Source organism: Neolamprologus brichardi, chromosome 8, assembly GCF_056152115.1.
Source record: "Neolamprologus brichardi isolate AB-2024 chromosome 8, ASM5615211v1, whole genome shotgun sequence".
Lineage (NCBI taxonomy): Eukaryota > Metazoa > Chordata > Actinopteri > Cichliformes > Cichlidae > Neolamprologus > Neolamprologus brichardi.
Genome location: NC_142111.1, coordinates 19,186,864 through 19,213,739, shown reverse-complemented (window position 1 = coordinate 19,213,739; position 26,876 = coordinate 19,186,864). Strand labels below are relative to the sequence as shown.

Below are 26,876 nucleotides of genomic sequence, written 5' to 3'. Positions count from 1 at the left end.
CTGTAGATTTGAATTTACAACTTCTAAACTATGAAATCTACTACCATTGCATATGAGATCTGTGGCTACTGAAACTTTTAAAGAGCTGTTAAAGAGTTTTTAGTATAGGCTTGCTTTAAACTAGTGGATAATATTGTTGATTTAACACTTATATTATATTTTGTATTTGTTTGCTGTATTTGTTTTCTTAAAAGGTGCTATATAAATACATGTAATGAAAAGAGTGCTGTAATCTTCCCGAGCACAAGAGGGCGCCTTTGAACGCTTTGAAATATTTAAAGCGAAGCGGTTTTAATGATATCAAACGTTCGAACATAAACAAAACCAACAAGAGTAAAATTCACTCTGGCGAAGATGGTATTCTTTTCTTTAAAAATGACTATAGTACTAAAACCAGATTACTGTAACTTATTAGTCACTAATTGTTCCGGCTTTAATCCTATAAATAGACTTTTAGCCTACTTCTTATTCATGAACATATGAATATATGCTGAGCATACCTCTGTAGCTACCCTTACTCAAAATTTTAAAAGCAGGACTTAACATCAGGCAAATATTGCAACCTTCATTTACTGACTATAGACTGTTACTAGTATACTCACATGTTACTTATTAATAAAGTGAACAAATCACTATTTAAATCCCGTTTCCGCCTAAATGTCCCTTTGCTCTGTGAGGAATAAATCACACACACACAAGCGGGTAATAGAGAGTCCGGGCCTTTAACAAATGCTGTAAGCCCTTTAGTATGTATGATCCCCGGCCCTTCCTCCCCGGCTCGTCCCTCATCTCCTCCCGGTTAAAACGTGACACACTTCAGTGACAGGTCACGTGATGGCCGTAGCGTCGATCCGGAAGGAGGGAGGGATGGAGGGGAGCGGGTTGAGTAGCGGGAGGAAGGGAGAGTAGAAGGGGATTGAAAATGCGTCAGGTCAGCCAGAGAGCGCATGTGACAGAACGGAAGCCTGTGCGAGGAGGTTTCAAAATAAACATCAAGGAGCTTAAAGAGAGAGAAAAAAATCATCCATGGCTGAAAAATGAAACCAACAAAGAAATGATAAAAACACTGCAGTTCATCTAATGGTCACTTGAGGCTGGTTCCAAAAGTCAGTCAGTCCTCAAACTCCAATATTAAAATGCCCAACCAAACAGTGTTAAAAGAGCACGTTTGCAGCCTGGTACCAAAAACGGAAAAAAAAATTACCTGGCAGCACAAAGCTGTTATGGGTTTATTGGTTTACTGAATTGACTTAATCTATGTTCAGTAATTGTCAATAAAGAATCCTTCTGTTCTTCTTCTTCAGACTGAAGAAAAAAGATCTTCTTCTGAAAATAAAGATCAAGTTATTTTCCATAGTGGACCAAATTAAATGACCAAATTTATGCTATAGAACCCCAAAAAACTAAATAAAATCTACTTAAAAACATGTGTACTTAAAAAAATAAAAAATAAAATGACTGGCAGTGGATAGATGCAAGGATCCCAAAAGTTACGCTTTGGTGGAAAATAGATGTTCAATTAGACACAATAAGATGGCTCATCAAATCATTTGACTAACTCATCTACCAGCCATGGCAGTTATTGGTGTTGGAAATATAACTTTAATCTTTACATTTCGACTTCATCTTCAGAATGTTATTTAGATTTTATCCTGAAAATAATATTTTGACTTTTAGATCGAAAGTTAGACTTTATTCTCAAAATGCAGAAGAGGATTAGGGCCAATATGCCAAAATGGCCAGGGTAGAATTCCGAGGAAAAATGTCCTAGTGGTGATTTTCGACTACACTGAAACTTGTTTTTATTTTGAAAATCATCACCGGAAGCTGCCCGAAGTAATGGCTATCTTGACTTTGCTTCAGTTCGCCTGCATTCCTCCTCTCTCTAAACCCTGGCCGATAGAGACAGAGAAAGAAAGGAGGAGCAGGAGGGGGGCAGAAAACACAAATTATTATTCACAACCGTGTTGGATTTTTATGAAACCCGGAGTCGACTCATACGGGACACATCAAGCCACGAAAATTACTCCTGCCAGACGGCTCCTTCGGACGTACAATACCGAGAAAATGCGTATTTTTCTTTACTGAAAAGGGGACTGTGGCGTTGATGAGTCTGTGTAGGACAGCTATCGAAAAGCAGCTTTGGTGAAACAGCCTACAGCGTTTCCACAGCGGATATCTACTTTTTTTTCTTTCTTTTTTTAAATGAGGATTTGCAAGATGGCTGATGACAGCTAGCCCTAACAAGGACAGAAACGCGACGTCCCCTTTAAGATCAGGAGGGTATATTTTTGTATTTTTTTTTGTAATTTTTTTTAGTTAAATATATAAATATGGCTGCTTCTAAAAATAATGACCATAGGTTATATTAGCAGCGACTGTCCTCGTGTGAAAGCGGAGTGGATGTAGTGTTTATCTGTACCTGTGCTAGAAAATGGTGAGGTGACGTCTGAGGTAATTTACGCGATTTAATCGAGATAAGGAAGTACATAAATATGTTGTTGGCTGAAGGCTGTAGGGGGGGAAATGGTACAAACCAAAGTAAAATAAAATAAAAATGAAGGGGTGCACATCTGAGAACTAGTAATCTTTGTGTGAGGAGATATTTGATAGATGTTTCTGGCTCTGCAACAGCAGCCCAACATTCCTGCGGATCCTAAAAACCCCTTTGTTTTGTGCGCAAGAGCTGGACTCGACTATTAAAACGATTAACTATGCAGTAAACAGCCTCGATGTGATGGCCCGGGTATGATTTCCTTTTTAATGAGATTATAAGGCCTTTGTTGTCGACTGAAAACTGGCAGAAAAGCTGCGGCCTTGTGTTCAGATATGCGAGCTGTGCCACATAGCAGGCGTTATTCATCAAATGGAAATGTCGCTTTTATGTCAAATTGAAGGGCTGGAGGTACCTGTGTTTTTCCATCTGACCTTTGAAACAGCTTTTTCTGCCTACTGCCAAACCATCGCTGGTTGTATGTATAATTAAATTGCTGGTAGAGGCTACTCGGATACTTATTTATGATTCAGCGGACAAAAGCATTGCGCTGCGTTGTGATTATAGAGGAAATCAAGCGTCCTTGAGATCCCGATAAAACAGGTTCAGCTATTTTTTTCTCTCTCTCTCTCTCTGTAAAGCTTTCTGTGTGGGAATAGTAATCAGGGTGTGGGCTCCAGCAGTCCTTTCTCGTGCTTTTCATGTGTTCATGCATGGTTTGTTGGTCTGAATTGTCCACAGTCAGTCATAATCCGGCGTGTAAGTGGAAGAGAGCTGTGAAGGTAAGGGCAGAAAAGGATCAAGTGTCTATTCCCGTGCTACACAGAGATTGAGTCTCTCCCTCGTCGTACAGGTAATTGTGTAGATCTTAATTCTCTGTGCCTTGTTTGCATTTCGTGGTTTACCTGTAGCAGACAGGCTGTTGGCTTCCTGCAGCAGGCCTTTAAACAGACACACAGAAGCTGTGAAGTGAAGGCAGGCCCAGTGCTTGTGTGTATGTGTGAGTGTGTGTGTGATTTAGGGGAAAGGAAAGCACCGTTTACTGTAATCGGCATAACGTCAGCCCCTGTTGCATGTGTTGAAATCACCAAGGTGTTGTCATTTTTGCCTGAAGCCTTCTCTGGTCAGGTTTCTGGAATTTTGCCTTCATGCTGCAGTAATAAGCAATACTCGTCATCTGTCAGGGAGACTCCTCTAATTTGGTCACAAAGGTCGGCCTACACAGACTGATCTTTCAGGGGCGGCATTGGGTCTGGTTTTATCTTCTTTCTTTTTTTTCGCGAGACTCATTTTGAGAGTGTCGGGTTTCCTGTGAGAGAGACAGAGGTCTGAAAGGAGTGGAAACCAGTGTATGCCTGCCTGCACCATGATGGCCTCTGACATGGCTGAGACATGGAGGAACTGTTTTGAGGAGGAGCTTATCTGCCCCATCTGCCTACACGTGTTCTCAGATCCCATCCAGCTGCCCTGCAAGCACAACTTCTGCCGGGGCTGCATCAGCGAGGCCTGGGCCAAAGACTCCTCGCTGGCTCGCTGCCCCGAGTGCAATCATGCTTACACCCAGAAGCCCAGCCTGGAGAAGAACCACAAACTATCCAACATAGTTGAGAAGTACAACGCCCTGAGCGTGGAGAAGGCCACCACGCCGACACTGCAGTGCATTCTCTGCCGCCGGGGTCCCCCACTCCCCGCCGTGAAGGTCTGCCTGCGCTGCAACGCCCCGTGCTGCCAGTCACACGTCCAGACACACCTGCAGCAGCCGTGCTCAGCCCTCGGGCACCTGTTGGTGGAGGCGGAGGCGGTGAAGGCCTGGACCTGCCCCCAGCACGACGAGTACAGGCTGTACCACTGCGAGGCCGAGCAGACGGCTGTGTGTCAGTACTGCTGCTTCGCCCGTTGCCATCCCAGCCACGGCCACGCCGTCACTGATGTGGAGCTGCGACGCAATGACATCAGAGTAAGGGAAAACAAATACAGTGTGCTCACTTTAAACACTTGTTTTTTCCATTTGTTATATGTGCTCAAGTGACTCGAATAAGAACAGGGGAAAGAAAACTACTGACGTCTTGTACGTTACTCAGATTGGTTGATAAGATATTTAAAAGGAAACCAGTAGGAGTATTGAACCTGTGACTTCAGAGTCATATGCAGCTCTTTCTGCCATCTCCAGTGGCTTCCTGTGGCCAGACCTAGATGATTGTAAACATAGAAATGAATAATAGTTGCTTTATAACAGCCCCGATTCCTTCAGTTGACAATTTTTTTTGTTAGTTTATTTGTTTTGTTGTTAGTAATGATAAAAGCAACAAATTTTTTGTATTTTAGTTCATAAATGCTGTAAGACTTTGAAGAAATGGTAATAGGTTAATTTATACTAAGTGGACATTATAAAGCTAGAATATATTTTGGGGTCAAAAATTACTGGAAAAAAGCACTTTGGCTAGTAAAATCTGCAGATCTCTGTATTTAACTATGATTTTTTTAAAAATCAGTGGTGTCACATTGGATCGTCTGTCGAATATTTTCTACATTTTGCTGATAGACTACAACAATTAATCAAAAAAATAATCAATAGTTTCAGCCCTACTTACTGATCTCTGCTCATCAGAGATCAATAAGTGCTGGCTTTTATAACAGCATCACACCATCCTGCAAGCTCATTTTTCATCCACTTTGTAGCTTTCAAGCAAACATCAGCAGAACAAAGAGCATATTTAATGCCTTCCCGTGCCACATTTAAGAGCTAAAGTGGAGATTTCTGCTGCCACAATAAGTTGTTGATTGTTTACCTCGTTACACAATCCCGTCTTCAATAACAGAACACTTTCCCATTTTAAGAAATGGTTGCATTTCAAGTGTTTCAGGTCTATCTCGCATTTTTTCAGTGGTGATCCATTCCAGCCTCCGTTCTCATCTGCTGGAATGACAAACAATGTGGTCGAGAGTGGAACAATGAGGGGCCCTCAGAGGGCCTTATCTCCCCAGCACAGGTGCATCCGAGCTCTGGGATCGCCAGTTGTGTGCGGCAGGGGTGGGAGTAGAGACGAGGGGAAGGGGGATTAAAGTGATTCGTCACTTGATTCTGCGGTCTACTTGGGGTTTTTTATTAACCTCTTCCTTTCCTGAGGGGTTGGTGCTTACTGCAGCTTGTTCTAGCGGAGGCTGGGCGAGTTTCCTAGCCTCTGTTCTTTCTTTTGAAGGGGTGGTTGACAGGCGCGTCCAGTCAGAGTGAAAACCAATTCCATCTGACTCATTTAGTTCACCCAACACCCTGTTTAGGTGGCAACCGTGTTATGGTTGGGCATTTTTCCTGCTGGTAATGCTATGACTCAGCTTTACGTATAGTAAATCAGTCACCTGTAGCGCACAAATGACTCTCAGGTGGGCTAAATTTAGAAGCTGTACTGTTAAAATCTGTCGTATTTGCATTTTTACTAAAATACACTATTGTGACCTGATGTTTATTGACCTTTAATCTGTGTCAGTGACCTGAATATGTGTAGAAGGAAATGTCTTACAGGTTAAGAAAAAAAACACACAAGCATTCTGTTTAGTTTCATTCGTGGGACCATGCACAAAAACATTAATCCTATAAGAGAAAAGATGCTTTGTACCAGATTTAGCTACAAGCCAATTTACATCCAAGGTTTCTGGGCAGCGACACAAAACATGGCGCTCATTACATGATGTTGGATGATGAAAAGGGTTAGCGTGGGTTACCGACGAGAAACAAGATCTGTGGTTTAGATGGGCTTTAGACAAATTCATGGATGTGCAGCATAAAATACACAAGTGAATAACCCATCACACATGAATCTCTAAGGCCTCAGTCACACTGGTCTAGAGACCGGTCAGCAAACCAAAGGCAACCATATGAGGTTTGTTCCCCAACTGGTTGCCAGTTGGTTGGTGGTAGTTTTTAGGTGAATTAGGTAACAAAGAGGGTCCATGGAGCACAGAGTGTTCTGCAAATATTTGCTGTTTACTCTCCAAGCTGTAGTAAAACAAAGCAAAACGGTAGCCTAACGTTTCGGGTTTGTTTCACACTTCTTTTTTTTTTTTTTTTTAGTCGTACTACTGCTAGCTGTAAATGAACCAAGTAGATGCTAATTTGTCAGTGGTCCTACAGCTGTGATACTTTATTTAGAAATAGCTTCACTAATAATAGGTTAATAGATTGTCAGTCCATTAATCTACAAATTGCATGGAGTGTAAAATATACAGATACCCACATGGTGGTGGCTTCATATGCTTTATTTTCCTTAGCCAACAGTCCAGAACTACAGGGAAAACCAGTTTAATAAAGTCTTTGAATTCACAAGAGATGGCTCAGCCATTCACCTGCCTTGGCATTTACAAGTACAGGGCTCCCAACACCCACTGCTTGTTGGCTCCTATAATTGTAGAAGGTTTTTTGGAAGGTTTGCATTCAAGCAAGACCTTCAGTAACAACAGATATGATACTAAATATATGAAGGAGCTGGGGTGAAGAAGGTTGCAAAGCGGCTTGCAGATGCAGGGCTAAAGCAGCTTTAATAGAGCATCTTATATGAGATTTACCACCTGGATGTGTAAAGGATATCAGCTGATGTGGGCTGGCATTTAGATTAGCTGATCTGCCAGGATTGGGGCTGAGTTTGATTGTAAGGCCTGCCGAAACTGGTCCTGTGCTCATGTTTTTTGGGCCCTCAAACACATTTTAGCCAGATCTAAACAAAAAGATCTCCAGTATAGTCAGAAAATTATTTTTCCTGCCAACTTTCTGTTGACCACGTTTAATTTAATCAAATATAATTGCACATTTTTATTATATAAACGGTCAGAAATGACTTGGCCCTTACTATAAATGAACAGTTCTGAGCCCGGAAAAAACCCTACAGTAAAAAAAATGCTGCACTAGATTAGAAGTCAATTACAAACTCTCTTCTTGTTACACTGTAAAATGTCTCACTAGCCGCTTTAAAAATACAGCATCAACCAGACTTTAACCTCATTAAAAATTTATATTTTATGAAATAAAAGAGCAGAAGCTGTCTCTGAATAAATAGACCACGAGGTAAATTGTATCTCATCTGGGTGGTTGACCATGTTTTTAAGATGATGCAAACAGGGGAAAAAAAATCTAATGTCACTGAGCTCATTCACAGCCCCAGTCCATAAATATTTTAGATATTTGTCTACATGTATTAACTACTAGCAGATCCTCCATGTTGAATGTGATTTAAGGCTTGCAGAGAGGAACCACCCCTCCCTTTCACACATACACGCAACCCTACAGGCCCCACCCTGCTCTTCACCTCCATCAGTCCCCCTCCAACAAATTCACCTCCCTAACACCATCCACCAGTCACTCCCGGTGAGGACCGACCTTCCCTCTGGCCCCGTTCTCCTGCTCTGGTGGTTCTGATGGAAAAGACACTGTGGTGAAATGACAACTAACAAGCCCCCTCCCTCTTTAATACCCCCTGTTTCCTCCCTCCCTTTCTCCCTGAGAGGTTCTCTGCAAAGCCTCAGCTTCTTCGACCCTGTTTTCCCCCCTCTGGCTTCTGCTCAGAGCCTAACTCAATCAGTCAGCACAACCAGGTCACCGTCCTGGATCTAACCATGCCAACTGTGTGTGTGTGAGTGTGTGAGAGAGGGAGAGAGATATCTAGGGCAGCAATTCCCAACCATGTGCTGCTGAGGCCCAGGAGTATGCAGGTTTTCATTCCTATCAGCCTCTACAGCAGCTGATCACTAATGATAAAAGCAGCTGCTGTTGGCTAGAATGACTGCGCAGTGACGATGATGATTGTGGTTGTTGTATGTGAATAAACCTTCAGCCTGAGGAAAAACAAATGATTAATGGCATGCCAAGCTAATGACAGACTCATCCTTTAATTAAGACTGTCTGACTGTTGAATACTGAAAGTTATTCATGCTCACCAGAGGATGAATCCTAAGCATTATGGTGACCACCATGAGGTTTGCTAATCCTTGGGTGCATACACATTTTAGGTTGACTGTCATTCATTTGGTGATCATTTAATACCTTAAAGTCTCTTTAGACATGCTTTTATCCTAGTCCCGTCCCCAATTTGGTTATATTTGTTATTTCTCTCTTTATGCTGTACCTCAAAGCATTTCTTATTAACCAGTCTTATTTTAAACATATATTCGCTTATTTATTCATGGATGGCACTCACAAATGTATGAGCTAAGCACTATCATCCCAAATTGTTGTCTGATGAGCCTATCAGAAAATGAGATTAGGTCTACAGATGTCATTTCCCAGTTATTCAAATTTTATTTTATTATTGTTTTTAGGTTTAGAGATTGTGTCATAGTAAGTTGGTAGACAAAAAAAAAAGCAAAGTGATAATGTTAATCCCACTGAAAAAAGTATATATGCTGAAAATGGGTTACTTTAGGCTGTTGCCTAGTGGTTGCTCGGCACAGTGCATAATACACTTTTTATGCATATCTATGACTTGTTCTTCCAATTAATTTTAAGTGATGTGTAACAAGTTCTAGATGCATAGCCCATTGCTACACATCATGATATCAGATATATAAGAACCTCCAGAGGCCTAAGATTTATCCCTGAGCCAGGGTTAGTTGCTCAACTCTTGATGGTAGGAGAATTTGAAGGACAAAGAAACACAGACTCATTTAGTGTGTTACTGACGTCCATTGGTATCATTATTTGATTACACTGCTAATTTTAGTACTAATTAACAAATGTTAGCTTATGGGGTGCAATGTGTGCAGGGTGGCGGCCAGGGGCAGAGACCCTGGTGGACTGATCCCAGCTACCGAGTCTAGCGATTGGGACATGGAATGTCACCTGTCTGATGGGGAAAGAGCCTGAGCTAGTGCGTGAGGTTGAGAGGTATTGGCTAGCTATAGTCAGGGTCACCTCAACACATGGCTTGGGCTTTGAAAAAAATGGATTGTCGGGCAGTGGAGGGAATACTTTGAGGGCCTTATCCCACTGCCAGATCTTCCATAGAGGAAGAAGAGTCTGGGGACAAGGGGGTGGAGTCACAGAGGCAGTTAAACAACTCCTTGGTGGCAGGGCCCATGGGATGGATGAGGTTTGCCCCGAGTTCCTGAAGGCTCTGGATGTTGTAGGGTTATCTTGGTTGACACGCCTCTATAATATTGCGTGGCAATCAGGGGTAGTGCGTCTGAATTGGCAGACTGGAGATGGTGGTTCCCATCTTGATGAAGGGGCAATAGAGGGTGTGCTCCAAATATAGGGGGATCACACTCCTCAGCCTCCCTGGTAAAGTCTATGCCAGTGTGCTGGAAAGCAGAGTTCGTCAGAAAGTCAAACGTCAGATAAAGGTGGAACAATGCAGTTTTCGTACCGATCACGGAACAGTGGACCACCTCTTTACCCTCTCGAGAATACTCCAGGGTGCATGGGAGTTTGCCCAACCAGTCTACATGTGTTTTGTGGACCTAGAGAAGGCGTTCGACTGTGTCCCTTGGAGTGTTCTGTAGGGGGTGCTTCAGGAGTATGGGGTGTGGGATTCCATTCATAATTTTAAGGACAGTATTTCTAGGCATAGCCAAGTGATGGAAGGCTTCCAATTGGGTGGTCTCAGAATCTTATCTCTGCTTTTTGCAGATGACGTGGTTCTGTTGGCTTCATCCAGTGGTGGCCTCTAACTCACACTGGAGCAGTTTGCAGCTGAGTGTGAAGCAGCGGGACTGAGAAACAGCTCCTCAAAGTCTGAGGCCACGGTCCTCAGCTAATAAAGGGTGCAGTACCCACTCCATTTCTGCCCTAAGTGGAGGCGTTCAAGTATCTCAGGGTATTGTTCGTTAGTTACGTGAGCAAAAGCGCGACAGACGGATTGCTGCTGTGGCATGAGTCGTGTGAATGCTGTGCGAGTCCGTCACGGTGAAGGAAGAGCTGAGTGTAAAAGCGAAGCTCCTGATTTACTGATCAATCTGTACCCCCACCCGCACCTATGGTCGCCAAAAAGTGCCTGGCCTGTCTCATAGAGATGGGGTAAGAAGTTCAGCCATCCCGTAAGGGCTCTTAGTAGAGCCACTAGCCACATCGAGAGGACCTAGTTGAGGTGATTTGGCCGTCTGGTCAAAGGTACCTTTATTGTCCCCAATGGGAAATTGATTTGCAGCATATCCACAAATTAAACAACACATACATTTAAAAACACAAAAAAGAAAATCTGACGAGGATCCGAGGTGTTCCGGGCATGTCCCACTGGGAAGAGGCCCCGGGGCAGACCAAGGACACACTAGAGAGATTATATCTCTCGGCTGGCCTGGGAATGGCTTGGTGTTCCCCAGGACAAGCTGGAGGAGGAGGGTGGTCTGGGATTCTCTGCTTAGGCTGCTGCCCCCACAACCCAGCCCCAGATAAGCAGAAGAAAATGGGTGGATTGCTTTTGGAGATACACAGATCTATCAGCTTAAGCCCATATCATCCAATATTATGTCGTTTACTGATTTCTCAATCTGATGTTTTTTTGTTGTTTTACATCGGTTTTATGCTAATCTAAGAGATAACATGATAAACTCTTAATAAGACTCTTTGCACTGTGATGTTAGATGTGATAAAGGAAGTTTTTCTTTTTTACATAATAAAAAAAAATAAGAAAAATAATGGCATCAGCACAACTAAACTGTTCAAAATTTCAAACTTCGTATGTTCAAAATTCATATTTTGAACATCTTGGGCTAAAATTTTACAACTGGCGGATGCCACATTCATTGTTAAATCATTAAACTTTTTTCATCTGCTCTTTTATTTCAGATTTTTCTTTTATTCATAAAATGCTACTGCAAATGAATCTGTTTTTATTTTAGTACAGTTTTACACTGGATGCCCTTCCCAACACAATCCTCCCATTAATCAGAGGTTTGGGATCGGCACTAGAAAAGCACTAGCTTATGACCCCCTAAGGCAGGGGTGTCAAACTCCAGTCCTCGAGGGCCAGTATCCTGCTTGTTTTTGAGATATCCGTGCCCTACCTACAGCCGATTACCTGGTTCAGGTGTGCTTTTGCCAATAAGAAGCTACAGGGGCAGGCTAGTTGGAAAACAAGCAGGACAGTGGCCCTCAAGGCCTAGAGTTTGACACCTGTGCCCTAAAAGTATGGTTTCAAATTGGGGATCTTTAATATGTAAGAGCAACGTGTCAACCACTACACTATGGAGCCAAAAGTGAAAATTTGCTGGCTAATCCTCCTTAAATATGAGTATTTGCAAATTTTGGTGGTTAATTGGGGGAAATCTTTGGCTTTATTCTCTTACTAGGTTGAACCACCTTGGGCAAGATTTAAACTATTTATTAATAATTTATAGACTTAAAAAAAATTCTACTATTGAAATTCATTTGATTTTACTTACACATTTTTAACACTAATGAGTATAAGTTGCATGCACAAATGCATCGTGAACTATCGCCACTAAGCAGGACAACATTTACCAACATTAATGCCATGTATTTATTTTTATTCAGAGATGGTGTGGTGAAAAGCTTAAACACTAGCAGTACTTTTATTTTATCAGACAGAAAATGACGATTCAAAACAAGAACAGAAAAATGTCGGTCAAATTGCTCTTTTAAACACAGGTGTCAGCCCTGAATTTCACAAACCTGTGCCCCCCTGGTCACACAGTTCACTAAATGATCGACTTGCCAAACAATACAGCTGCATAGGATAACTATTCTAGCATTGTCATTGCGAGCATGTTGGCATGTAGCTGAAACCGGCACTTAGCACACCTGACCAAGAAGCAAAAAGGGCTGTAGCCATGTCAGCACCATCTTATCAATACGCTCGATTAAATGTTGAGTGAGGGTTATTTATATTTCCCATTAAATATTAGCAACACGAAGGAATCATCAAATCTGTGTCAATGGCATTCCCGCTATCCAAAATTTATGCAAAGGATTGTTGGTCTCGCACGGAGCCATTTATTCCTTCTTTTCTGTAAATTTTGGCCACAAGCTGAGCCGGATAAAACTCAGCTCAGCCTTTATTTCTTCACATGCCATCATCTTCATCATCATCATCATCATCCCAGCAAAAACAGACGCTGTTGCCACAACACTGCCATAGCTCGCAGAGCAGCCTCCTCTGTTTGAGTGTGTGTCTTTAGAAAGAAAAGGCAGAACAGAGGAAGAGGAGTTGCACCAAGGGGAGAGCGAAGCTGCCGGAGCTTTTTCTGCCCATTTATCTATCTCTGCTCGCTGCCCCCGGCTCCCCCAACATTAGTCTTCACTCGCTAATGCAAACACAAAATAGCTGCTGGTTGCTATGACTGCATCCCCCTCCTTCCTCCCCCACAGGGATTGTGTGTTCGATGGAGACTAAATTAGCCCACTCCTGGATCCTAATATCTCAGGCTTGGGGAGGGGATGCTAGTAGCTGACCGAGGTCACAAGTTTCCAAGGCCACAAGGCGTTCTTTATTTACTTTCTGTCCTTCTCACCTCACAGCAAAACCTGTTAAGACAGCAGGAACGCGTGGAGGAGCGAGTGCAAGAGATTGAGGAACAGCTTTGCAAACTCGACTCAGACAAGTGTGTGGTGGAGGTATGTTTTTGCACGTCACTCCGTGGGCGCGTTTTCTCTTTTATGGCACTATAAAATCTTTAGGAAATTTTGATTGGTGTGTGTGTGTGTGTTTATTTTACAGGACAGGGTATGTGAGCTGAAAGAGGAGGTGCGCCTGCAGTACCAGCGGATGCACCAGCTCCTGGAGGAGGATCTCGGTCGGACACTGGAGGCTCTGGATCGGGCTCAGGCTCGGTTTTGTCAGGAGAACGCAGCCCAGGTTTTAGCTCTCGGGGAGCAGCGCCACGAGGCCCAGAAGCTGCTGAGCTCCATCCAGACTGCCTTCGGGAAAGCGGAGGAGCTGAGCTTCATGAAAAACACCAAGCCTGTTAAAATCCTCACAGACAGGTGAGCAAACGGTCTTCGTACAATGATTTTTATTTATTGAATTATTTTGGAGATGTTTCCAAGCAAACACCTTATCATGAACCCCGTCTCCTCGCACTTGTTGCAGATCTCAGGCATGTGTGGGCAGCAGTCTCCCTCCTTACAAAGTTGGGAATCTCAACTCTAAACTTTTCCTTTCTGAGATCTCAAAAAGAGAGAAGAGCTTGAAAAGAACACTTGAAGGTGAGAAAATGAAATACACCTGTTAGCTTTTAATTCAGGGCACGGCCGTCATGGAAGTGTTTTTCTTTTAATTACCACTTACCTCTTCTCATTTCGCACTTTCTCTCTCTCTCGTCTCTTAGCTCCCCTCACCCCTCCCTCGACCTTCCTGCAGTCTGTTCCCGCCTATCCCAGCGGTCAGAGCTCTGGCTCTGGTGCAGAGAAACGGAAACATTCCACTGCTTTCCCAGAGGGAAATGGGAACGGCGGAAAAAATGCCGCACCGGGTTTCAAAGACTCGTCCTCCTCTTCCTCATCTTCTTCCTCGTCGTTAGCCAAACAGCCCTACCTGGGGTCCAGCTCTGCCTCTGGAGAAGGCCAGTCCACCAATCAGCAGGCTCTCGGACCCTGTGGCCCGCCTCACATCAGCGAGAGCGGCGGGACGGGAAGCGGGAGTGGCTCGTTGACTAATCACCATTCAGGCTCTGTATTCGGCTCCTCTCACTTCCCTCCTGGAGGCAGCAGTTCCTCGCACTCCTCCCAGCAGGCAGTGCTCCCTCAGTATGGCGGTCGCAAGATTCTGGTGTGCACGATGGATAACTGCTACTGCTCTGGAGTGCCCTCTGTGTCAGGCCACCGCAGCCACCCTCCGTACCCACGCTCGGGCTCTTTTCCCTGGGTCAGCGCCCAGGACTACCCCCCTCCTCCTGGCCTGGCTTCCGGAGGTCCGTCCATGCAGGGCTTGGCAGTGAGGGACTGGATAGACGCCTCACAGACACACAGACATGCAGATTTCTACGGGCTGTATGGGCAGCCCTCTACAAAGCACTACGTCACCAGTTAACAGAGCAAACACACACACACAGATATAGAGACAGGCACCAAAATAGCACACCTTTACCGACTTACTAACGGGAATAAACACAATACGATTATACTATACACATATTAAAATAATTGTTTATATCTACACACATACGCACACACACATTCGGGGGCAGGGTTGATCTCTTTGTTTTTATTTTCTTCCTTTCTTTAATTTTGGTCCGTGTTTTCATGTAGTGTATTATACGTAAAATGCATAAACAGGCTGGTGAAACTCAGCTCAGCATTTTACACAGAAACAAGGAAGAGAAGCCTGAGGAGGAGACGAGGAGATGCATCTTTTTTTATTTATAGAGTAGGAGATGGATTGGTAGGAAATTAACTTTTAGTAGAGAATCTTCTCATGCTTCTTCAAGGCTTCTCACTGAGGCTAAAGGGAAAAGAGATTATACCGTGCAGTGTTGAGCTTTCCACGTTCAGCTCATGTTTCTCTGATATAATCACCCCTCCAGTTGTACTGAGGTCAATTGCCTTATGTTATTAGCAAACATATTTTTCTCCACATAGCTGACTTTGTTTGATAGATCCTTTAAAAAGGGACTGCTGTCTCTGCGTGTCCGTTTTATTTTTATTGTCATGGCACTTCTTCCTTTCTTTGCTGAGTTCAGGGATGGATCGTACAGCTTGAACACAAAAAGCTCTTCCATGGAACACCCACAATGCACTTGTGGACGCCTTGCTATGCCTGGACTACAGATGCTGACCCACAGAGGGACAATAGAGCAGCGTCTAAAGGGCCGGCTGACCCCAGCCCTCTGCATTTTTGAGAATTCGGCCCGCATCCTTAGCACTCCCTTCCTGCTGCCACAGGACAGAAAATATCACAGACTGTTTCCATTTAGTGATGAATGACTTTGTGTTATTTGGTACACTTGTACGTTTAACGCTTGCCTACAGAGACTCTACTATTTTAGAGAAAAGGGCAAGACTGGGGAGACCAAACTAATCAGGCATCTGGACGATCTGATGATGCTGTAATTGTACTTCCTGCAGGGCAAAGATGTCACTTCCTTTCAATAAGCACACAAGCTCTTGGCTTCCTGTTTGCAGCTGAAAGCATGCAAGGAAGAGGTTTAGTTTTTTGTTTGTTTGTTTTTCTAAAAGCACTCAGAAGAAGAACAATGGGGGAAAAGAAACTGTATGCTGTTTTAAAATGAGTGTACGAAAGAAACGAAGGGTGGGAGGAACTTCTTTTTTTTTTCATGAACTTTTTCTAAAAGACTGGACTGCAAGATGTAAGCAATGGTTCATCATCCTTAAAAGTAGCTGTTACAACAGCCACGATAAAGAGAGAGGAAAAAAAAAAACCCTAAAAGTATCTTTTTTTGTAAATATTTTGTGAAATGGAAAAATTACAGACATGATTTGGAGAAAGGATCCAAATAAACAAGTTTAAACCAGTCTCTGCTGTCAACTGTGTATGTGCGAAACATCTCATGTTTAAAGGATAAGGTTGGTGATATTCTATATTTTTGTTACTGTAAATAAATCCCATAAAAAGACAAAAACCAGCTGTGTGTTAGTATTCAAATACGTTTCCACTTCCCCGTCATGTCCATACATAGCAGCAGTTTGTTTACTCCAACTAGAGATGTAAACAGGTAACAAATTTATGCATTCGTTTATTTAAAAACTCTTATTTTCAAACTGGCCGATGTAAGAATTCAACAAAACTGTCGTGAAAGTGCTTTTGTACACTTGTAGAGGCAGGTTAGGATGTTTTTCTATACTAACAGCTAGCTAAAGCTAGATTTAGCTGTGCTCTGTGTTTAGAGATTATTAAGAGATTAATATAGCAAATGATTCACCTGCCCAGGGTTTACTAAACTTGCAAGAAATTGTTAGCACCTGCAATTAAATATATATATAATATTTATTTTGGCTGGGAAAAATGGTTGGATCTATTTATTTAAAGTTCATACATAGATACATAGAAATACAGTATATAAAACAAAAACAGTCTGTTTTAATATCCAGATAATATTTGGTCTGACCACCTTTATACTTCAACATAGTTTGAACTCTCTTAGGCAGCTTTCTTGTCATTTAAATATCCATCAGGAATCGTTCTCTAGGCTTCTTGAAGGGCATTCAAAGCTCTTCCTTGGATGTTGGCTGCCTGTGTTACGTTCTCTGTCGAAATGATCCCGCACTGTTTCAGTAATGTTGACGTCCGGGGAGGTCAATCCATGACTGATTTTGTTCCGTTGTATGGCCTTCTGTCCTAGCCTAGCATTGTATTTAGGATCATTGTGATGCTGAAAAATTAAGCTGTTGCTAAATCAGCTTTCCAGTTGGTATTGCATGTTGGATAAAAATCTGACTTCATACTGCCATTAATTTTTGCAAGATCTCCAACACCACTGGTTGACATGCAGCTCCAAACCATGACAGTGCCTTCACTGTATTTTACTGTAGGACCTCTCTCCTGAACTCTTCCATACACATTGAAGACCTTTTGATTTTCAGTTCTTGTGTAATTTGACATACTTCAGTCTGTTTCCCTTCCTTAAGAATGGCTTCTTGACAGCCACCCTTCCACTGACACCATTTCTGATGAGGCTTCATTGAGCAGTTGATGAAGGTGCAAATGCATTTCTTAGTTTCTGTGTCAACTTTGCTAAGTGTTAAGTAGCTTAACAAACAAAAAGTATTTTTTCTGAAAATGGTAAGGTACAAAGAAAAATTCTGAAAGCTCAGGGAGCCTTTCCTCAAGACCACTTTCAAAATTTGCACAAAGGTCTGGCTCTTTGCATAGAGTTTTTCATCTTCTTCTCTGGTACACAGTAAAATCACACACTAGCTTTAGCTTAGCTTTCGCGAGGCTAACGCCTATATCCTTTTAAAAATCGTGGGGGGCAATTTCATAGCACTAAAGCTGCCATATTTAAGTTTGTACTACTTTAATTAAGGGTCCAGTTTACAGCGTAGTTCAGAAGAGGACCCAAAGTTTTCCAGATGTGGTGGATACTTATTTAATTTACACCTTGCCTTGATGTATTTGTTTTAATTATTTAAAAATTTGGCTGAGTCATAGATCTGGGTTTCCACTGTTGTGTGTGAGAAAAGGTGTCCGTGTCATCAGAGTTGCGTAACAGTTCTTCGACACCATTAGATGTGAAATACCACATTGACTCATGGTGCCAAATATTTCTTTCAGAGAGCCAACTCTGGGTTTTGGGCCTCGAGTTAAAGAATATTTCAGGCCATGTTGGAGACCTAAACATGTGACCTAAACAAATATGAAAATCTTAAGTCAACCAAAGTCAGTTGTCAAGTACAAAGAAGTTCAAATTGACTGTATAGCCTAAAAGAGCAGCAAAATAGATGACCTTATAAAGACAATGCTTATTGCAAGCACGAATTCTTTGATGGTTTTGCTATTTTGTGGATTGTATTTCTCATAAATTTTCCACTGGCAATTTGTGCAGTTTTGCAAACACAGCTACCCCTAAACAGTCATCTGCGTACTCAACCATTCAACCTTAAAACAAACTGACATCCTCCCACCTATACCCTTAACATTACACAATCTCTGCTCCCCCCCCCCCCCCCCAAAAAAAAAAAAAAACCTAATCAGTCCGCCTTGTATCGGTTTTATATATATAATCTGTTAGTGTGCTTATCTGTCTTAATGGACGTGTCAGTAAAGGAAAAACCTATTTAAACACAACTTAACAACTATCTCTGTGTCCGATGAGTACAAAACGGCTCATGAGTATGTGTGGGTGGAGGCCTGCAGAGAGAAAACAGGATGGAGAAAACGAGTCTTGAGATGACTAGACGCGCGAGACAGAGATGCAGAGAGAGTGTGTGTGTCTTTGAGTGAGTGCACGTGTGCGTTCCCCTCAGCCCGATTAAGCTGTTGCATTACTGCTTTCCCCTACCCAGCACTTTGAGCCTCAATCCCATTCACACAGCAGAGATGATCCACCTGTGTCTTAGAAAAACAGTGAGTGCAGAGCGGAAAGAAGGAAAGAAAATTTTGATTATTTCAGTTATGAAGATCACATGATTGGATAGAAAGTTACTCAAAGGAGTAGACTGACGCTAATAATTTCCTAGATGAGGACACTTCCATCAATAAAGTTATCTTTGCTTAGCATATAGACTGTAAACAAAGGGTAGTTTAGTTTCACTACTTTACATGTTTTCAATGTTAAACCAGCAACTGGCCACACTTTATATTAATTCTGGCATCAAATTATATCACAGGCAGTTACAGATCTACATTGCTGCTAGCAAACTCGCAACAGCATTAACTGATAACTCCACAGGACTGTAACGTATAAAATAAAAAGCTACAGGCTAGTTTAAACCTTTGGGTGTTGTTGTGGCAGCTACAATGATCTTTTATGTAGAGTTTACGAATGAGACATCTGCAGAGGTGCTGGTTTTGGCTGATTTTGTTGTTCTGGACTAAATGCTTCTTTCTTCTAGGCTCTGTGCTAAGCTGCAGTAGTGGTGAGAAGCTTACATACACTCAATCAGGAGCATGAATGGCTTGGTAATTTTGGTCTTTTAATGATTTCTTTGAACTCTTCTATTTTCCAGGGTAGAATGATTAAAATGCATAAATCTTTAACGACATTAAAGAAACAAAAATTGGGTGCACATGTTTGGATTTATTCAGAATTTCTCTAATCCACATACATATAGGAGTAATGAAGGAGAACTACCAAAGTCTTCAGCTCCACCTGAAATGAACAGCTAGACACTTGAAACTTGGACACAATTGGGTGTCCACAACAGGACATTTGTCTCAAATACAGCCCTCACCTCAACTCTATTATAAATTTGTTAATTACACTTAAAGTCCGGCCAGGAAACCAACTTATATCTGCCAAGAACTGTCAAACGTCCAATCACGAGTATGCCTGAAGGCTGTCAGTAGCTACCAAAAGTGTCTGGTCCTGGTGCAGCCTGCTAAAGGAAATTAAATGTTAGTGGAGGTGTCTATATTTGAACCTGTATGCACACATTTGACTCTTTGTGGATTAGAGAAAATCCAAAATAAATTCAAATGTGCACACAATTCTTATTTTAAAAAGTCATTAAATATGTATCCTGTACAAGACAAAGAAAAGCTCAAAGAAATCCCGTACATTATGAGTGTCACGGAAACATCATGACCACGACTGCACATTCATTTTTAATGTGACTGAATTGCATATTTGAACTTCACATGACTGGCTGTAACTGCATGTGTCAGTCCACAGAAGCAGTAGTTTTACTGCAATGTTTCCAAACAGAAAATGAGAACAGTGGACATAAGGTGCAAGTTACCTGGTAAGATTGTGGTCGTTAACCACTTTGTACTGCTTTGAGTCTGTTGTGATGAGAACTGAATGTGTGACCAAGTTTGAAACACCAAGGAACTACTGACAGCATTTTTGTTTATCAAGCAATTTAAATATGTAGCCTACAGATACTTAATGATGTGAAAGTGAAAATTTAAACATGCCCTGACTTAGTTAGAAATGAAGGTTTCTTTCTATTCATTATGAGAGAGAGCTGTGAGCTGTAAAGTCTCGCATCAGTTGCAACAAGGTGCCTGCAGGTCCTGTTGGCTTCCTCAAAAGTTTACCCCATGCCATGCCACTGTGTATGAGTGGCACCAGTCTTATTCATAAAACAACTAAAGCTACAAAATCAACATCACGTTGAGGTTGTTTTGTCAACTACAGCTTCCAAGGTAAAGAATAAACCTACATTTTGAACTCTCTTCACAGTTTTATGAGATATTTACTCATTATATGTCAGTTTCAATGTCTGAATGCCATTTCTTTCCCTCCAGCAGCAGTCAGCGGTTAACATACACGTAAAAACAAACATTTTAAATCACATTGCTTCTTGCTCCACCCTCGTCTTCCTCCCACTTCTTCTCCCTTTCAAGCTTAAGCAGAGGTCTGATGTGCTGCTTCTTTTTCTCACGTCAGCAAACCTCAGCAGAGACAGGCAGCCAAGAGCTGTGGGGTCGGAGGTGCAGCATAAATTACAGCGCTGCTTTTCAGTCTTTCTCTCTTGCTGACACACACACACACATTAGCAAACACTCCCCTCTTTCTCCCCTGACACACATTTTCTCACACTTGCGCACACAGCTGCCGAACAGCTGCTTGATCCACAAGGAGAAACAAGAAGAATCCGGTCGCCTACCTCTCAGATATGCATCTATGACACACACACACACACACACACACACACACACACTGTGAGCCACTTTAGAATTACCACCACACACAGCAGGGCTTTTTATTCACCAATAAAACAGCCACAGAACTTTTTGTACTCTCATTTGAAGCTTTCAACAGACACATAAAAGACAGATATAACTCTAAAAATATGGCATTAAAAGAAAGCAGACTCTTTGATATATTTGTCATTTAAGTGTTATTGATTTCATGTTTCTATGGTCACTTTTGTGCTTAAAAAATGTAATTATTATAAAAGGAATCTTGATCAAACTTATCATTTATACACACAGATTTATTGAGTTTAAAATAATGCAAAACAACCAGCTACCAAAACCTACTATTTAAGCTCTTAGCTTGCTGATATTGAAAATCCTCTATGTATTCTATTTTTATAGTGATTAAAAGGAAATTTCTCTCATTTGTCAGTTGACTTTGTTTGTGGGTGTGAAAAAATGCTGACTACAGTGGATGTGCAGTAAATCTGCAGCGCTTATGAATCAGTGTTTAACAGGACACAGGCAACAAAACTTGTCATACAAACCATAGAAAAAGTAGTATTAAATTTGTTTTTGGATGTTTTTTAGCCTTAAATTTGATATTTTTTAATTAGGCGTGACCACCTGTGATGGCAAGCCACACCTCACCACTAGTTTACTTCACTTTGCAGTCAGTCCTTAAAATATATTTTACTCATTGTCCAATATATTTTTTCATTATTAAATTAAATTGGTTTATTTTTCCATCACACATTACAAAACATGTTTTAATGTTGTATTAATACATCTTTCTTTGCTTGAGTTACCCGGGGCACATGGCTTCTCCTTCCTGGTTGCAAAAGGTGTGACTAAGGGCTAAGGGAGGCTAAGCAGTGCTGAGAGCCTCATTGGACTGAACCACATGTTTCATTGCCCGGGGGGTGTTTGGAGTTTGTTTCATTGTTTTGTGTTAGTTTGCTATATGGCAGTCATTTTGTCTTCCCCTGGTGTCTCATATGGTTTAGCTAAGCCAGTATTTAACTTCCCTGATGTCTCGTTTTCTTAGTTGTTGTTTGGAGTTGAGTTTATTGAATTGACCTCTTTTATTGGTCTGCCTGTTTAAGTTTTGGATTTGTTTGTCATTTTTCATATTTTTAGATCAATAAAAACCGACCTTTTTGAATGCGACGTGTCGTCTGTGCTTTACTGCTTGGTCCCTGACACCATTTTTAGGTGGGAAGGTGGTCCATAGACATATGCAGCTTAAGTGGCAAAAACTGCACTTCCTCTAGGTGATGCTTGAGGTTGGCTGTTAAGTGGAGTCTATCTTCCCCATAAAAATGGTTAACTTTAAAAGTGGTTTTGGCTCCTGTGGATCCTTTTCCTTACATAACAATTATTTAATAACTTACCCACCTGGATAACTGACTTGGAGTCTGCCAGGTCTCATCCATAGTTCCAGTTGTTAATAATCATTTTCCCACCAACCTCCAGCAACAGTGAGTATTCCCCACAGTTTGTTGGGGAATACTCATTATTCCTACTTGACAGGTGGTTGATTGGTCATTAGGCCTGCATGACTGGGCCTTATTTACTTGATCACCCAAAAATGCAAAAACGTCCCAAATGGATGTTAAGGCAACTTCTGGCTTCACAAAAACCAGCGGCTGTAAAGGTGCTAACCTTTAAAAATCTTGTCTTTGGTTGGATGCTAGAAAGTATAAAGGATGGGCATACCTTCTTTAATTTAAACTCCTGTTAGGAAGCCTTGACTTGAGCATTTTTGCTGTCACCATCTTAGTGTTTTGTAACTGGCCAAGATCTGACTAACAATATCCAGGATCCTCATTAGCTAATAACTTGTGGTTGACTTACATTAGCTTTTCTGCCTCTAAAAGTACCATCATTTATTAGTCGTGCTCAAAAATCAGCAACTGAACCAACAGACCTAGACACATAGACTCTTAACTTTGGTTTTCATATCAGGAAGCACACTGCCATCTTGTATACTGGATATGATAATGTGTAATACTAGGGAGTTGCTAACTGGCTTGCTTAATCAGGTGCTGTAATTCACAACATTCAAAGACTCAAAGACACTCACCGTAGAGACCAAAACCATTTTTGTGCCAGCTAAAGAAGTAGTAGATTAAAATACTGATAGCACTATGTATATTAGTTTAACGGTGCCACAGAAAGGTTTCATAAACACTGGGAACACCTGGCATGCTCACTAAATTACATTTCATCAGGTTTATTTATTCGATACCACTAATTCAGTTTGCTGGGACCAGTCTGTGTTCACAGCTGCCTGACAACTGGTCCCGGCAAAAAATCTCCAGCACTCAAACCCCCTTAAAGCAGCACTTTGTGCAAATTAACAAGCCTGAGCAGGTGAATTAGTCAGGCCATGCTAGCTGTTTCAGTGTTTTCAGTCTTTGTGCGACCAACTTATCTCCAACTCTCCACCAAAGAGCAAAAAGATATTTTCCCAGACTGTTTCCCCCAACGCCTTCATATTTCTAAATGTGACTCCCGCGGCGTATCACATTTTCCGCAGTGCTTTGTTAGATTTAAATGCAACTGGGCGTTTAAGCGCCAGAAATGAGGAACAACACTTGCACATTCTGTCTGTGTGAGCAGAGAGGAAGACTGAACAATGAGAATCTTTGTAAGACAAGAAGAGGCTGTTTTCAGGCCTCCAAGGCCCTCTGAATCAGTTACATACAAAGCTATGCATAAAGTAAAACACATAGCACACTGTTTCTGCACCCGGAACACACTATTAGACATGTAATACCTCCAAATATCTTCTTCTGGATCAGTATTAAGGATCTGAGTGTACTTCAGGGTTGAGTAATAACAAACACATGCTGCTTCTCTAAGCTTTAAAATGAAATGACTCAGGGTTGGGAGTAATCAGTTATATAGTAAGTGGACTCAGTGCTGTAGTTAAGGTTCCTGCAGTCAGTGATTGCCTTCACTTAAGCAGAAAATATGAGCCATTCATGGGTTTTCTATGTAAAATCAAAAAGGGTCAGGGTAACCGAGCAACGTTGCCATGGTTAACTAAAACCAAACTAGAAAAAATAAAATAAAATTATGAGTGGAAAAATCTTTGTTAACAGAAATAAAATCAAAAAAAAAAAAAGACAAAACCTTTGCTGCAAGGAATAAAAAACTGAAACAATAACTAAAATAAAATAAAAGTAAACAGACTGCTGTAGTTTCAGTCTGATGAGGCTTTGTTTACTGAGACTTGAGATGTCTGCATGACTGTGAGTGAGCTGCCAAACAAAGTATTGTGCTTGTGTTTTTGATAAAAAGAAATCTTATTATAACAGCAAAACCAGTGAAAACTAAACAAAAGCAAGAAAACAATCTCTGAAATGTAGCCTAATTTGGAAATAGTCAAATAGATTACATTCATTTTACAGCAGTTATCTCAAGGCACTTTATTTAAGTAAAGACTTGGCCATGGTGGGAATGAAGAAGTCCCTCTTAACAGGAAGAGAGAGCAGCACCACTTTACAGGTGAGGGAAAAGACAGAGAAAAGAGACACATGGGAAGACTTTCATGGAAGCTTGTTTCTGCTGCTTACAAAAGAAAAAAGATAAATATGTCCATATGTCAAAATTCTAGTTTAGTTATCTTAACATTTTTGACTTGCTTAGAAGTTTCAGTCAGTAAGTCAAAATCTTGAGGTAATAACTCAAAATTTCAACTTAGGTCTGGCTTTCAAAAATAATTAAAGATATTTTAACTTGTGGAAACAAGCTTCCATAGCTCTGGGCCTCAGTTTATTTCCTGTTCATTATTTAAAACTCAGCCATCGACCTGATACAAGGTTTGTTTCAAACAACACCTAAGCACACATCCTGTTTGTGGGCGTGTGATTTACTTTGGCAGAAAAACTCCTTCAAATATTGAGATCACTGAAATATCTGAAAGTTGTAACAATCAAAAAGTTATGACAACAAATGTTTAAAAAAACACATACATACATACAACTTTCTATCATTTCTCAACACACCAATTTGCCAGTTCTTATAAAAGTTATGTAAAAGTAGAAGTAGAATTCATGACATGAAACATTTTTTTCCAATTGTACAACTTAGTCATTTGAAGGTTAAATAGCTTTGCGTAGTTATATTAAAACTACTGGGTGGAGGTGAAAGACTGCAGTGTCATACAACTGTTTATCGCTCACGTCTGTAACAGTTAAGTGCTCTCAAGTTAAACAGGGGCCTTTGTGGGTGGATGAGGTGTATTTGTTTCCTGATATTTGTCACTACAGCTCGGGGGAGAAGATTCAACGGTTCCTCAAGCACAGCCCCGGGACATGAGGCACTTACCCAGACCGGTGGATGCAGCACCACCTGCCTGAAACCTGACAACCTGTCAGGATTTGATTTGACACTGCAACTGTTATTGTTGTAATACATATTCACAAGAACGACATGATTTTGTGACACAATATTTTGTAACACAGGAAGCCATTGATCCTCTCCAGGCAGTACTGTCTGGTTTTCACCAGTAGTACCTGGAGTAACACAGGCATGCATCATCAGTGATGACTTATAAATGATTAGACATTTATAAGTCATTTGTACAAGTCAGCAGTGGAAGTAGTTTTCCAGATGTATCACGATGGTATCTTACAGCTGTCATTCTGCATTTTAGGACAGGCTGAGCCTGTAGCATCTCGGAAAAGAACATTCAGTTGTGGTCAGTATTTGCATACGCTCATCATGAGCATGATGTCATGGTAATTTTGAGGTTTTAATTATTTCTTTGAACTATTCTTTTTCCAGGTTATAATGATTATACAGCATGCATATTTAATGCCTTTAAAAACCCCAATTTAGTTAACAAGGTTGAAATTATTTTGGATTTTTTAATCTACACAGCATCAAATACAAGCTCAAATATATACATATACTGATTTAAATATTTTAATAAGGTGCTGAAGCTTCTATTTACTTCCTACTAGTGATCACGACTGACTATAACAGTCAGTTTCCTCTTTGGTAGCATAAAAGTTATTTATTTTTCAACACTCACTGGAACACCAGTGTCAGTGTCCACAGTGAAACGGCCATATACTACCATGCACTGAGAGGGTGCTGACCAATAAAGAAGCTCCTGTTCCAAAATTGACATGCGTGAGTGAAATTTCAGCTGCCTACTTGGACAAGCCAAATGGCTTCTGGACAAAAGTTTTATGGCCAGACACAAAGATTGAGCTATTTGGCCACAGTGTTTGGAAGATTACATTTTTTTTAACTTCAGGTCAAATCAGCAGCTTAGATGGTTCAAATGTCAAACACAATTGTGTTCCAACAGGACAATGATCCCAAACACATATCAAAAGTGGTTTGGAATTGGATGAAGCAAGCTAATAGTATGCTTCTGGTAGGGATTTTGCAAAGCCCTGATCCTCAACCCTATTGAAAATTTATGCTTAAGCCGGGTTTGTACCAGGAAGCCAACCAATTCCACCAACTCTGCAAAGAACAGCGGTCAAATATCCAACTGGAATTATGCCTGAAGGTTGTTGACCCTGAACTGGATAAGCGGAAGAGAGTCGATTCAAACTTATAAACCCAATTTTTGCTTTTAGAATCATTAAAGTTGTATGCCGTACAGTCATTCCATTCTGTAAAAAGAGCAGTTCAAAGAAATCACTCAACGCCTAAAATTACCATGACATTCATGAGTGCATAAAAATTTCTTACCACAACTGTAGATATTTTGAAAACACAAGCACATGTTTTTTTCCATGTCATAGGTTGAACTACTGTAGCTTTATCATTCATTAGGTCACAGGCAGAGCTCTATGTGGGTGAGGGTGCATTTTAGCTGCATGCTAAACAAGCATGGTTTCTAAAACTAGAAGGTGTTAGCTTTCAGATCAGTTCCTTTACACATGCATCTTAGCTCTTGAGTACATCAGTTATAACATTTCCACTTGTATGTGCTGTGTGCACTAGGTGAAACGTGCACATAAAGGAGTTAAAAAATAAACCTAAACCTTACCCCTAATTTTAAACAGGTTAAGATTTTATTTCAAGAAACAAGAAGTTAAATTTACCTTTATTCATTTTTTTTTAGCTGTAATCATAATTACAGACAAGTTCACTGATTTTCAAACAGGTTGGTGGATGTGTCAAATCTTTAATGTTATATTATCCTT

General features: G+C 41.1%; 1 protein-coding gene across 1 annotated transcript; it reads left to right on the top strand.

Moving 5' to 3' along the window:
- The first annotated feature begins 1,835 nt into the window (after positions 1 to 1,835).
- Positions 1,836 to 15,908, top strand: trim8b (tripartite motif containing 8b). The gene is made up of 5 exons (XM_006790981.3): positions 1,836 to 4,451; positions 12,957 to 13,052; positions 13,156 to 13,421; positions 13,528 to 13,643; positions 13,766 to 15,908. The coding sequence occupies exons 1-5, from the start codon at positions 3,846 to 3,848 to the stop codon at positions 14,464 to 14,466; spliced, it is 1,785 nt and encodes a 594-aa protein (XP_006791044.1). The 5' UTR covers positions 1,836 to 3,845; the 3' UTR covers positions 14,467 to 15,908.
- Positions 15,909 to 26,876: the final 10,968 nt, after the last annotated feature.